This window comes from Xiphias gladius, chromosome 24, assembly GCF_016859285.1.
Source record: "Xiphias gladius isolate SHS-SW01 ecotype Sanya breed wild chromosome 24, ASM1685928v1, whole genome shotgun sequence".
Lineage (NCBI taxonomy): Eukaryota > Metazoa > Chordata > Actinopteri > Istiophoriformes > Xiphiidae > Xiphias > Xiphias gladius.
The window spans coordinates 16,875,681-16,889,817 of NC_053423.1; the positions used below are offsets into that span (position 1 = coordinate 16,875,681).

The 14,137-nt window shown below is 41.9% G+C and overlaps 2 protein-coding genes and 1 long non-coding RNA gene across 5 annotated transcripts in view; 1 reads left to right on the forward strand and 2 right to left on the reverse strand.

Annotated features, from left to right (window-relative positions):
* dpm3 (dolichyl-phosphate mannosyltransferase subunit 3, regulatory) lies at positions 1-1,437 on the reverse strand. Its single transcript, XM_040122255.1, has 2 exons — positions 1,354-1,437; positions 1-1,121 (listed from the first exon to the last, which is right to left on the reverse strand). The coding sequence occupies exon 2, from the start codon at positions 1,073-1,075 to the stop codon at positions 794-796; it is 282 nt and encodes a 93-aa protein (XP_039978189.1). The 5' UTR covers positions 1,076-1,121; positions 1,354-1,437; the 3' UTR covers positions 1-793.
* Positions 990-14,137, forward strand: part of LOC120786694 — a 13,422-nt gene continuing 274 nt past the window's right edge. The window contains exon 1 of the long non-coding RNA XR_005706747.1: positions 990-1,101. This is a non-coding gene — a long non-coding RNA (uncharacterized LOC120786694). The remainder of the gene's footprint in view (positions 1,102-14,137) is intronic.
* trim46b (tripartite motif containing 46b) overlaps positions 12,140-14,137 on the reverse strand; it is a 17,170-nt gene continuing 15,172 nt past the window's right edge. For 2 of the 3 annotated variants that reach the window (XM_040122252.1, XM_040122253.1), the window contains exon 12: positions 12,140-13,574. In XM_040122252.1, the coding sequence (XP_039978186.1) occupies positions 13,127-13,574 (448 nt within the window). In that variant the 3' untranslated portion in view covers positions 12,140-13,126. The remainder of the gene's footprint in view (positions 13,575-14,137) is intronic. The other variant, XM_040122251.1, reaches the window with a different exon arrangement.

The following is a 14,137-nucleotide window of genomic DNA, read 5'->3' on the forward strand; positions in this document are numbered from 1 at the left end:
AACCTGAGGAAAATATGCATTTTTATTAAGTCCCAGCAATAGCCGCAGAACATAAGTCTGAAATTGGACAATGGAATGTAAACTACTTTACAGATAAAACCTAGTCCATCTATACTGACAACCAACAATCTCCAGATACACACAACAAGGTTGACACTGTGTGGTACTATTTTGAAAAACTGACGAAGATTGAAAGCATCTGAGAATTCCCAGTGGAGACATTCTTTACGCAGATTGTTCCAATGTGACCTTTCGGTTTTCATTTGTTCAGTGATGCACAACTGGTCACAGATGATAATTTAGCATACCAGTGAGATGAATTCAGGGATATTCAACTGTGTGTAGTCTCCAACCAAGACAGCCCATGTGCGCACTCACTGTTTAGCCTCTTTTACCTGGTTTAAAAATGAGCTAATCAGTGTCAACCGCCCTCTACACTCTGATTTGAAAAGAATCTGATGTTGCTGAGTTTGTTTACTTTAGACTGAGGTCTATAAATGGTCAGAATGACAAACATTTTTAACCACGTTCAATCTTATCCGTTGTCATTAATGAGTAACCCAGAAAATCACCCACTGGGACATTCATTTCTCATTTCCTGAAGCACATCTGACCAATATCTATGACTGATTATGACTGATGTTCATATCAAATCTGCCGGAATCAGTAAAGAGGGTGTCAGTGCAGAGTTCAGTCTCATCCATCACAGTTTTTTGAGTGACTCCAACGTCACAAGCGCAGACACTGGGTTGTGTGCAACAGTGGTCCTCACTCTTCTCTCGCAAGTTTCTACTTAGTCCATCTTTAAGCCCTTTTTCCTCAAGTCCTCTTTGGCTTCTTTTATCTGCCCCTGCAGCTCTTTCGCCGCCTCCTCACAGTCATTGAAGGTGGCCACCCTGTACCCCACGGTGGCCAGGGAGTAGCAGCCGAATGACACCAGCAGGTACAGCGGCATTGGCCAGGCAACCTCTCTGTACGTCTGCGGCAGGCTCAGGTCCAACAGGTCGAAAGTGACCAAAGCCCAGACTGCGCCCACCGCCGACACACCAAACAGCCACTCCAGAAGTTTAGTCATGATGAGAGCAGCCGCGGGGCTTTCAGGTGAGCAGCCGGGAAATAACCTGAAAGAGAGACGAGCCGTTAAATGGCGATTCATTCAATTAGCTTAGCGTTAGCACAGCAAGGTAGCACCATGTTAGCTTGGTTGCTAATGCACAAGAGGAAGACAGACTGCCGGTAGGCAGCGGGAATACCACAGTCGTACAAAAAGTAACGGATTCCATGAAATCAGTCTCGTTTATAGAGCATTTCGTTCAGTAATCAGTTTTAGAGTCAATAATCCGATGTGTTTACCTCCTCTCAAACGCCACCTCAGCTCTGCGCACGTTAATGGCGTAGTAAACCGCGACGCCTTATGGGAAATGTAGTTTCCATTATATTACTACAGAAACGAAAACCTGAATTACTGTTTAAATTTCTTGTTAATTTTTGTAGATGTCATACTCTTCGCAAAATTCTTAATTCCCAACCAAAAAAGTTTTATTAATATTAAAAAAATTCAACCTTATTCTTAATAGACTTGAGACCTGTTGAAAACCAAATGAACATAACTTTTTATTTATTTATTTATTTATTTATTTTTTTACATTTTTACGTGTGTTTGATATTCATTTTTATATGAAAAACCCGCACGGTTCTGACAGTGGTCAGAAAGATTAATAACTGTAACTTGGGTTTCTTATAACTCAGTGTTGTTGCTGTCTGTGTTTTTCATTAAAACACTACACTAGAGACAACGCTGTTGTCTGATGTATTAACAACACTAGTACCCTGTCAGCTGAGAGAGAGAAAACAATTTTTTTCAACTGAGTCTTTAATGAGGCCCCCAGTCAGACTTTTAACACACATTAGACCTCTTAACTCTTTCTCTCTCTCATCATCTTAATTTAGAAAATCCATTTTAAACATTAGTTTGACATTTGCACTAGCTGAAAGCTATTTATAAATACTAATGTTATTCCAAAGCAAGGGATCATACAAGAACAATTTAATTAGGGGCCGCCGAGACCTAACAGGTGTTAGATCTCAGTGTCTCTTTAGGTGCTATGGTGCACGTCCATGCATTCAGAGCAGTGAACTGTCCAGGTGCAGAGGGCACAGACCTCTCTAGGGTGAAATCAGGAGGAATGGGAGACATAAACACCATTCACTTAACTGGGGAGAAGGACGCATTAAAGAGCCACAGAGAAATAAACATAATTCTTTGGGGAAAAATGGAGAGTTATTCTTAGAGCGATGGTGTTTATGTTTTTCTACATCAGTGTTAATAGTGTAAGTGACGATCTGTGTGCCTGCAAGAGGGGGAAAGCCTGTTTCTTCTGTTTATGCAGGCTGTAAAATAGCCATGGTTTGTGTCCATTTGCTGAAAATGTAAATCTTTAAAATCTCGAAATTAACAATTACAGGATCTTTCTGTGCAGTGTAGATTGAGGTATCGTATCGCATCTTATTAGACTTAATAAGATGTGATAAGATACATATCAGACTGTCAAGGTCAGGGTACTCCATTGTATCAATAGAATGAACTGAATCGATGTGGGATCATTACATACATCATAGTGTGTGCTGTGTCCTGTCTGTGTTGTATCGGTATGAGCAGCAGTGTAAACATGTGTGACACTCAGTGGGAACAGTCGAGCTGGCTTTTCTCAGTGTATCTCCCTGCCAGCCCCTGTTCCGTTCCAGTACTCAGGAAACCTGCGCTCCAGCTGAGAAGGCCTGGCAGACACAACGCAACAGCCTGCGAGCAGCAGGGGCATTGAAACGGAGAGAATGAGAGAGAGTCATCAAGACAGAGAAACAAAAAGAGAAAGAGAGGAAAGCAGACTGAGACGAGAAAGCAGACAGGGATGTAGGGAACCAGAGTGAGAGTCGGTGAAGCAGTGGCAGCAGGTATTTTTGATTAAGACCCAGAAAAGAGAGAGGGAGATGGTTCACAGCTGACAGGGCAAGAGAGAGAAAGCTAGGAATGAAAAAGAAGGGGTGACTGAATATGTGGACGAAAGAGGATAGGGCAACAGAGAAAAGAGGAGAGGAGGGAGCAGACAGGGGAGAGAGGTTTAGCGAGGGGGGCTGGGAGATTTGCAGGTGCAGCTTGAACAACCAGTGACCTTAATGGTGCGTTAAATCCAGCTGTTGCTTATCCAGACTTTTCTTCAATCCCCCTAACACCTTAAACTGCGCAATAGCCTGCATGCAGCACCTCCGTTCCCACAGCAGGGAGTGAGTATAGCATCGCAGGCAGAGGGAATGAGAAAAAAAAAGTAAAGTCAGTGTGTGAGAGGGATTGGCAGAGACAAAAGGGATGGAGATACTTCATCCTCAGGTGCAGATATTGGAGTGACTGTGTGACTCCATCCAGAGAGCAAAGATAAGAGGCATAGATAAAACAGGAAAAGTGGTAATGGAGAGTTGTATGACTCTGTCTCTCTGGCTTTGTCAATATTAGTAGAGTGAAAGGTCCAGATAAGAATGTGTTCCACTAAAGAGCTATATAGGGATAGAGATTTGTCTGGATAATTATTGTGTAATATCTCAAGTGTGTGGAGCAAGAGCTGGAGAGGCAGAGAAAACCAGACAGAGGGACAGAGAGAGAGAGAGAGACATGTACTGTCAGAATGCTGTTTAAGATAACAATAGAGCTTTGACTCAAAAACAGGAACCCTCTGTTTCCTGAGCTGGAGACCATAGCTGTGTGTTATGTTGTCATTAGATGTGTGTGTAGATGTGTTTGGGAAAAGGAAAGAGTGCGTCACCATGTCCAGCTTCCAGGGATATCGCTGGTGGAAGAGTGAGAACTGATACTTGTCTAGGAGAGGGGAGCCTGGCAAAACCAGCTGAACTCTTTCAAGCTCGGGTTTTGCCGTGACATTTTGGCCTGGAAAGCATCAGCTTAAATCGACTGAGCCTGGAAGTTAAATTCCAGACCAATTACCAAATTACGAGGAGTGGTTCATGTGATGAGGCGACCTCTCGAAACTCCTAGATCTTGTCACACTAAATTTAAAAAAGCCTTCGTTGATGAAGGATGAGGTTCAACTCAGATTTATTCAGAAACTAATTCCAGTGAATAATTCAGAACAATAGTTAAAATGTAGCCACAAGAAATTCCATGATTTTCTGAAAATCTGAAGAACTGACGGGTCACCGAGCTGTTTTGAAGTTTCTTGGGGCAGGTTCAATTGAAGTCTCCAGTCAAGAGATAAAATGGCAACCTGTTTCAACCTCACAGGGTCGACACCAAGGCAGAAATAATAAGAATAGAATGATTGTACCTGGCACTCCAAATAGATAATACACGAGGAGTAAACATTATTCCATCACACAAGGAAAGGGGCCAACACATATAAAGAAAATGACTCATAATCATATAAAATGTCAATATCATGAAAAAAAAAACAGTCAAGAAGTCCAAGCAAAATAAAAGTCCAATGCAAGTTTATCAGGTCTCTGAATGCTGATTATGAACAAGACACAGCATTTGAACATTTTCCCTTCAAAGCTGTGTCTTTTTACACAGCTGAGACCAAGTAGTTCAATGCATAGACCTAATATTAGCCTGTGCATAATAAAATATTCCCATCCTGCAAAATTAACTATGCAAGATGTATCGCTACGTTTGCCGCTTTTAGTACATCATAACTTGAGACTTGAATGTCTCTCTTTAGGGGGTTAAGTTAGAAGTAAGTCAAGTCTAAGTCAAGTTTTAAGTGTTGATCTTTGTGACTGAAGTCTGATGGTCTCAAGTCGCGAGCTTTGACTAGTGATAGCCCACACAAGTTGTACTTTCGCCCAATCAAGGGTTAGGTTTGTGTCAGTGTCTGAACCAGACCACTGCTGAATAATCAGTTGTACCTCCAACTTTAAATGGCACCTGCCCCTTGCAAATGCTTTTTGTGCCTGGACAGACCACACCGAGTGAAGTTTGTGCTATCAAAGTAGATGCATCAGGCTGGAGAGCCTGACGATACTTCTCATCAGGGGTCCCAAATTCAAAGCGGGGTTCCTGAAAGTTCTGACACTGATGAGCACACTCTTTATAAATATCCTTGAATCAAGATCATCTAGGGACAGCGAGAGTCTGTATTAAATTGCCAAGATAATAATTTTGGGACCCCTGCGCTACTTAGGGCCTACTTAATGAGGTCTTGAGCTACAAAAGGGGGTGTAAGGTCAGAGTGTGGTCAAGTGTGACCACTCTTAACCATGTGAGAATAGCACTTGTCTTGCCCTCGCTGCCCTGAGTAAAGGCACACACCTGTTTCAGCTGCTGCTGTGACGGCCATAGTGAAACAACAGAGGAATGTGCCCCATTTCACCCCCTCTTTCTCCCTCTCTCCCCACTCTCAATGCTGTCCTAATGAGTCGCATCACACGGCCCGTATTTGTCCCACTAGGGCTTTGTTTGTTGACCTTTATAAGACGTCATTACTTATTATCTTCATGGGTTGTGTAATTCTGCCCCATAACAAAACCCCCTCGACCACATGCACGGCCCACAATATGTGTGTGTGTCTGATCAAATGCTTCTTGTCAGTGTAACAGCCATTAACAATGAACAACGAGCGTAAGCTTGGTGATGTCTCCCTCCTCCATCTATCTATCCTCTGTAACACAATGTCCTTTAGCATTACCATTATTGACGGTGGAACTAATTGGCACATGGCTATGAAAGTTTCCCCTAGGCCATTTTAAATTGAACTGCACAATTTCCTTCAGCATCTGATAGGCGAGTCCACACACAGGACCTGAGGAGGTATTGATTATAAATGTATTAATGTGGGTCAGTGCAGTGTGCTCAGCAAGGGGTGGATGATGTAGGGCTACATGCCTCGGCTGGAATAAACTGACCTCATCTTGTGTGTGCATAATGGATGGTAATGGGAGTAAGAGGGGAGTTCTGTCTGGTAGTCTTATCTAATCGTTTTCCTTTGATAGATCTGTTACACACAAGTGGGAGGAGAAGTAGCTACTGTATAGGTGAATTAAATCTGATCACTATTCGTAGTGATGCCAAATTGCCACATGAAGTTACCTACAAAAACCCATTAAGTCCAACCGATGGATTGCAAGCATCACTGACTGCATTCAAGATATTGCCTTTGGTCTCTCATTATATAGACGATGTCCTTTCTTGTTCCACCAGATTAGGTCCAGCATTCAGGGCTTCAGTCATGCTGCTCTGCAGGATCAGAGAAACAACGTGGGTTTAGTCATCTGGGCACACATCAATGCAGTACACTGTCAATTGATTCTACAAACTAATTATATTCCAGTTTGCATTTAAACAAGCTGCAGAGTTAAATTCTTGTGCAGTATGTCACATATAATCAATAACTGTCACTTGAAAGCTTGAGCCACTTATTTATTTCGCCATTACAGGTCAGTTTTGGGATTGAAATTACACACAAATGCACTGTAGATTTGTTGATGCTAGTGTGACTGTCATTGACTTTATGTTGTAAATGCAAAAGGTCAAGGATTCAAGGATTATGGATTTATTGTGGACAGTGGGTAATACCCTGAAAGCTGATTGTGGCCACCTCAGCCAGGCGTGGTTGTCTGTCATTGCCAGTAAATGAGGTTGATTAGGTGAGACTGCTGCTCTGTGGTCCCGTCTATCTCCCGCTCTGGACACTAGCCATATTGTGCCCCCTCCTGATTCATTCCACCCCAAGAGTGCGATTGCTTGACGTCTCAGAAATCTGACCCAGAGGCTCCTCGCTGCTCCCCCAGACACCTGCCAACCTTTCACCCCTTCACTGGGTGAGCATCTGGAAGGTGTGGAGGGACAGACGAGGAGGCCAGCGTGGGTCGTTGGGAGGTATTGACATGGTAACAGATAGGACTATGGAGTTGTCAGACCTCAGAGGGACGTTTAGACTGTTTTTCTCTTGTCATAGATCAAATACCAACTCCCCCTCCCCCACTTCATGTTCCATGTGCATCTATCTGTCTCTTTTTCTGTCTGTTTCTTTCTTTCTGTCCTTGACTCTTTTTTGTCTTTTATTTCTTTCTTTAACTGTACACACAGATCATGCAGGCTATGATGTATGCACAGCTGGTCTTGACAGAGCCGTCTAGGAAACGTGTGGTTTACAGATCCCCTGTTGACATTCTGATTTGACTTGCCTTTCACTTTTCAGAGACCCGGAATTTTAACTGTGAAGGGGTTATTGAGGTCCGACTCAGCATGTTTGACCATGGTGGAAAACCACTCAAAATATCCTCCATCCTGAGTGACTGACTGGATATGTCACATAGTACATTCAGCTCAATCAAAAATCATGGTTTCTAACCACATGTATAATAGCCCCACACCTGCTCACACCATTTTGTACGAAGAATTTTCTATCATTAGTTTCGCTGAAATGCTATTCCACACCTTGGTTTTATATATCCTAGTTGTTAAGTTACAGGCAAATTGTAAAAACATACAGTTTATCTGAAGTTACGCCAGCCTCAAAGTTACACCTTAGAGCTAAAAGCTATGTAATATGGTTTGGTCCAATTGATCCAAGAGACAGAATTTTAATGGTTTAAACCAATGAACCGTTCCTTTGGGTTCAGAATGAAATCAGATCTAAAGGACAGGATATCCAAATTCTTGGTTTCAGTCTGTAACTCAACCTGCAATAACTATTTTTTGGCCACTTGGGAGCAGTGAAAACAAATTGTGAACAAAACAATCACATATCTTCACCAAACTATAACTCTGTATAAAAGTCCAAAAAGCAGAGAGGAGCTGCAAACTCGGGTGGTAATTAATAATAATAATTACTTAATCGTTTTCACATTGCCATTTGATACGTTGTTATTACAAAAATGTTAATTATGGCTGCTTTAAAGCAGTATTCTGACATTTTGGAAAATATGCTTATTTGCTTTCTTGCCAAAAGGTAACTGATGAAAATTATACCACTCCCATATCTGTTCAGTGATTATAAAGCTACTGCCAGCAGCCAGTTATCTTAACATTAAGACTGGAAAGTGGGAAATAGCCGGGAAATAATCCTGCACACAACCTCCAATAAAACTACAACTTTTAGTTTTTACACTTTGTTTTTGTACGGATTAGAAAGCGATATAACATGTTAATTAGTGAGCTCTAGAGGTGCTGGGAGGCCAGCTATTCCCCTAGCTGTAGAAGTACTCCTGTAATAGCGCATTCGATGTCATAGGACACTCTAACTGTTCAGCTGTGAACTGTATGCAGTTTAATTTTTGCAATAAACTACACAATCATTCCATCATACTCACTGCATCATTAAACGGAGAAATCAAAGTGCAATACAGAAATCCAGTAGAGTAGGATAAGCCACTGGAGTATAAATGTTAAACTGAATTAGCCCCGTGTCTCCTCTCACAAATGCAGTGCACTAGGTTACAGTATGTGGCCATATGGGTTCTGCCTAGCATTACTGTCACCCCTCATTTATTATAGTGAGGGAAGATGGCCTCGCTATGCCTCTCAAATCCTCTTACCCAACATTTAGCTGATTGATTTTTTTCCTTCTACCTCAATTCAGATTATCAATGTGATAAAAGCAGGAAGTTCTATATTATTAATGCTATTCAGTCTCATGGGTCGATGGATGGATGAGAAAAAGGAACATAAATGTTTCAGCAGTGGCCACGTCTGGAAGAATAATATCAACGCAACGTTATTGAATTTAAAGGCAGAGCAAACTGAGTAAAAGAAATGGATGATGTGAATGTGATTCAATCCCCTCAGCAAATAAGAAGCAGGGGATTATCAGTGAAATTAGACTTGTCACCTCTTGTGATTGTAATCTAGAGGTTTGTTATTATGAAGATTAATAATTAATGTACTTTTTAAATCAAATAAAAAAATCCATCGCTATGAAATGTCAGTAGCAGCTTTCAGATACTGATCTTACAGCACGCACAGTTTATATTCATGTCTTTTTTCTTTTTTTTTTTTTTTAAATTTCACCCCCTGCCTACTTAGTTCCTACTGCATGCCTCCATCACAGAGATCAACGATTATTATTTTGACCTAGCAAAATAGCATTAAGCAAGTTAACCATAAACATTGTGTTCTATTTCAGGCCATTGAGGCTACAGAGTGCATTTAACAAACAAATCAGGTCTTTTGAACGTTTAGTTTAGCTTCATGCTTTTAAAACAGTTGGGTTAGCGTATTCCAACAGATTCTGTCCTCTGTGCTCTCCAGATGGCACCGCGCACAGCCTCTCACAGATTGTATATAGCTCTGAGATCCTTCGTAAGTTCAGATGATTCCCTCCCCCAATCCTCTCCCTCTGAACTATACTAAATGATGATCATGGAGATTATGTATTGGTAATTCATGCCAGGTCTTTAAAAGAATGCCCATGCTGTGTGCTTAATACTCAGTGGAGGGATTATGCAGACCCCTACATGTGGTGTTTTGGCTGCATACCTCCAGTCAGACTAAATTCAATCTGTTACAGATTTGGACTAAAGAAGAGAGGTGCAGCAAGCACAAGGGGGTGGGTGGAGGGCTGTGCAGTGCTTTACAGTACATTCCACTTCTTCTATATCATGGGGGATCAGAGCTAAACCTCTCTTTGGAGGTAGTATTTTTATCTGTGTGTATTAGGACGTTAAAAAAGAACCTTGGCTTGTGTCAAGGCTGTGCGCTTTATTTTTTTTCTTGATCCTCTCTTTTTTTCTACATTTTTATTTTCCCTCTGTGGTCGAGGCAAACCCAAATCCCCCTACAGTTTCCCCTTGAATGTGGGTCCAATTAAACACATATGTGGATTTTCATATTGAAGCTCATAAAAGGTAAACTCCAGCGATTTACATTACATTTACATAAGGAATGCTAAGTACCTACACATGTGAGGTGTTAATATCTCTATCAAAAGCAGATGGTCATCACTATTCATTACTCTCACCCAAGGTGTTTCATTGAGCAAGAATCTGATTGCCTGGCATGATTTTTGATACATTTTAAATCCCCTAAGTGTATTATTTCCTATCAGGAAAGGTCAAAAATTTCAACGTCTGGAGGTATTTGAAGGGCCTGCCGTGTCTGTATTCTATTTCAAATTGGAATTAGCCAATAGGTGGTGTCCTTGGCTCTTAGCAGAACTAAGAATGTGTGTATATATATATATATTTTTTAAAAAAAAATCGGGTGGTATGTCTCCCTCAAGCTCGGGTCCTCTGGGAGTTTGAGGGTTCTGCTCAGTATCTTAGCGGTTCCTAGGACTGCGCTCTTCTGGACAGAGACCTCAGATGTTGTACCTGGAATCTGCTGGAGCCATTCTCCCAGTATGTGGGTCACAGCCCCCAGTGCTCCGATTACCACTGGCACCACTGGCACCTGGTATTTTTCGATCTTCTCGTGTTCCTTCTTCTTGATGTTGCTGTCGCTTGGGATCGCTACATCTATCACTACTGCCTTCTTCTGTTGTTTGTCGATCAACAAGATGTCCGGTTGGTTAGCCATCACCAGTTTGTCAGTCTGGATCTGGAAGTCCCACAGGATCTTGGCTTGGTCACTCTCAACCACCTTAGGAGGTGTCTTCCATTGTGACCTGGGACCTCCAACCCATACTCAGTGCAGATGTTCCTGTACACTATGCAGGCCACTTGGTTATGGCATTCCATGTACGCTGTTCCTGCCTGCATCTTACACCCTGCTACTATGTGCTGAACTGTCACAGGAGCATCTTTGCACACTCTGCACCTGAGGTCCTGTCTGGTGTGGTAGATCCCCGCCTCCATTGATCTTGTACTGAGTGCCTGTTCTTGTGCTGCCGTGATTAGTGCTTCTGTGATGTCCTTCAGTCCAGCCTTTTCCAGCCACTGGTAGGATTTCTTGATATCAGCCACATCTTCTATCTGTCGGTGGTACATGCCGTGTAGGGGCTTGTCCCTCCATGATGGTTCCTCCTCCTCCTCCTCTGCATCCTCAGGTTTCTGCTGCCTGAGGTATTCACTTAGCAGTTCATCTTTGGGGGCCATCTTCCTGATGTATTCCTGGATGTTGGTTGTTTCATCCTGGACAGTGGCTCTGATGCTCACCTCAGCAGTGTGAGGAGTCCTCGGCCTCCCTCGTTCCGCTTAGTGTACAGTCTAAGGGTGCTGGACTTGGGGTGAAACCCTCCATGCATTGTGAGGAGCATTATTGTCTTGATATCAGTGGCCTCTGTGTTGATGGCCTGTATCTTGTTCTTCCCATTCAGCGGACTTTTCAGGACCTGCCTTACTCTGTGTAGGTATTTGGCTGTGGCTGACTTCTTTGCGGCGTCCTCAAGGTTCCCATTTCCCTGCGGGATCCTAAGGTATTTGTAGCTGTCCTGAACATCTGCAATGCTGCCTTCTGGTAGTTCAACCCCTCCGTTCTGATCATCTTCCGTCTCTTCGATACCATCTGATCTTTCAGACTAGATATATGTGTGTGTGTGTGTATATATATATATGTGTGTGTGTGTGTGTGTGTGTGTGTGTGTGTGTGTGTGTGTGTATGTGTGTATGTATATATATGTTTGTGTGAATGTGTATATATATATATATATGTGTATGTATATATATGTACTAAATTGTACTTCTCCCTGTTCTTCTTAATACTAGCATTGTATGGCACCTTTTATATCATACACAGTACCTTTCAAAAGAGTACCTTTAAGTCTAGCAAAACTCAGTGTAAACAAGGCCTGAAACTGTTCTGTTAATTGGGAACACAATAACAAAAAAAGTAGGTGATATACACTGAATGAAAACTCCATAAAAGCAAGAGATCCGTAAAAGCAAATCTGTAACAGTTATATGAAGAAATCTGGGAAATTATGCTATTTTTTCAGCTTCGAACTCTTTCCAAATCTGATATCTGATCATCAGCAATGTGTTAAGATGAGGTTGGCGACGCCTCTGCTGTTCTGCGATGTCGTGCTGCGCCCTAGTGGTGAAACAACAGTGATGGTTCATCCTCCGTGAATTAGTTCATTTTAAATGGTTGAAAAACTGGATGAAGCAGAGTAAATTCTAACTAAACAGAAACAACAACAAAAGGAAACAGAAGGTGTTTTCTTAATTTAAACAATTTGTATTTATTCAGTGTTTATTTCCTTAATACATTTTTCTTTTGCAAACATTCTGCCAGCAGGTGAAGTTTACATGGATTTAATCTGCTAATCGTTTCATAAGAAGCGCTGCTCATCAACTTACAATCAAGCGAGTTTGGAAAAAATCAAAAGTAATTTTTGCGAGAAAACTTCATTTTACCGTCAGCCTTTGAATCAGTGCTGTTATCAGCCAAACCAAACGCACACCCATGCACATAGGGAAGTAAACACACACAAGCGCACACACACATAGACAGAGAGAGAGAGAGAGACATCAGACTCATGTATTTGAAATACAAAGCAGCAATGCACAAACAGAACTGTGGAAACTAGTGATTAGCTGAGCAGCAGAGGTATAATTGGAGCTTCTAATTACAGTATTGCCTCATTGTTTCTCTCTACCTCTAATTTATCACATTTACATCCCAGAAAAACAATAACTTTGGGTTGGGATCGTAATGGGTGAATGACTGGAAAGTTTTCACCAACAGCAAAGAAACGCCCTCAACTGTGTGGTTAAACCCCAGTTACAGATGCAGTAAAATATTCGAGGCCTTTTTTTACTCACATAATGATCATATTTCTAAATCAAAGGACATGTTAAGCTTTAAGCGTGAAGGACATGAAATGACAGAGTAAAAGCTTCTACAGTAAAGACAATTTGTGTGGTGCTGTATATACATTAGCTTTATAAATGTATGCAATATAGCCTGGCTACAAGTAGAAGCATCAAAGATATAATTACATATTAAGTGCTGGTTATACCAGACACTACTTAAGCAATACTTCTTGCAAAACTGCATATAACAAAAATGTAAGAAACTTAATTACATTGCATATTTGTTGCTATAGAAACATTTTCTCATATAAAGAAAATTAAATACAAAAACAAAATCGCTGAGATATCTAACTTTTCGCTCTAGCTGAGTAAATACTTCACAATTACCAATTACATTCCAAATGACCATATAACCTCAGATCAGGCATCAATTGTTATTTAAATTAGAGACACGGGGTTGGATGGTTACCCTTCTGACCGGAGTCTGATCCGCGTTGCGATTAGCTACCAGCTCCTGCAGCTGCAGCGCCCCTCCACCAATGAAACAGAAAGCCGGACACACGGGGCCGGAGCAATCTACATGACCCTCCCACAGAGGTCGCAGAGAGTGGGCATCATAGAAGGTGACGCGACCCTTCTCAAAGTCAAGGCACACACCGAGCCGGGGCGGCAGCGGGTAGGTGAGGCCCGTAGGTGAGGAGGGGCTGTTGCCGTTGGTGATGGGGTCCCGGATGCCGTTGCCATGGCTACTGTGGTGGTGGTAGTTGTGCTGGGGTAGGTAGATTTTACCCATCCCCATAGTGAGGAAGCAGAAGGGTGGTGCAGAGTCCAAGGCATCCTCTGCTCCACTGTCATGACCACTGTCTGGGTCGTAGCTGGAGAGAGAGCACAGTTTGAAAAGTAAGGGTGAGATTGACAGCCACTACAAAACAAGTCCTAATTTACCATTAAGTATGTAAAACTGGATATTGTTACAATGCTCTTTTATAGAAGACGCAGTGATCCCGATCCTGATCCTGAGTGTCGCTGCTGAGGGTTAGTCTCCTTTTTTCAATAGGTTCGGTCAAGTTTGTTGTTTCAAAATGTATCCGTTACTTTAAGCTTCCTATTTTGACTTCTTTTGCTCATTTTTAACTAGTTTTCATGCACTTTCAATCGCAGCACGTGTTACAAATGAATCGGGTTGGTGAGAGCTGTGTCCCGTCGGCCTCTCATAGCTGGTAGCTTGTTGGTTATTGTGACAATAAATGTACTAAAAATTAGTGTCAAACCAATTTATAATACTATTTGTCTCTTTATTTTCCAGTTAAATAAATAAGTGTGTTTATTTTACACCAAATTACAATCAGTGTTTACAAATTAGCCAAGCTACTCCACAATCTTTCCACGTACCACAGAAGTAGTGACCGGACCTGAGTGGGAAACACTGTACTATTAC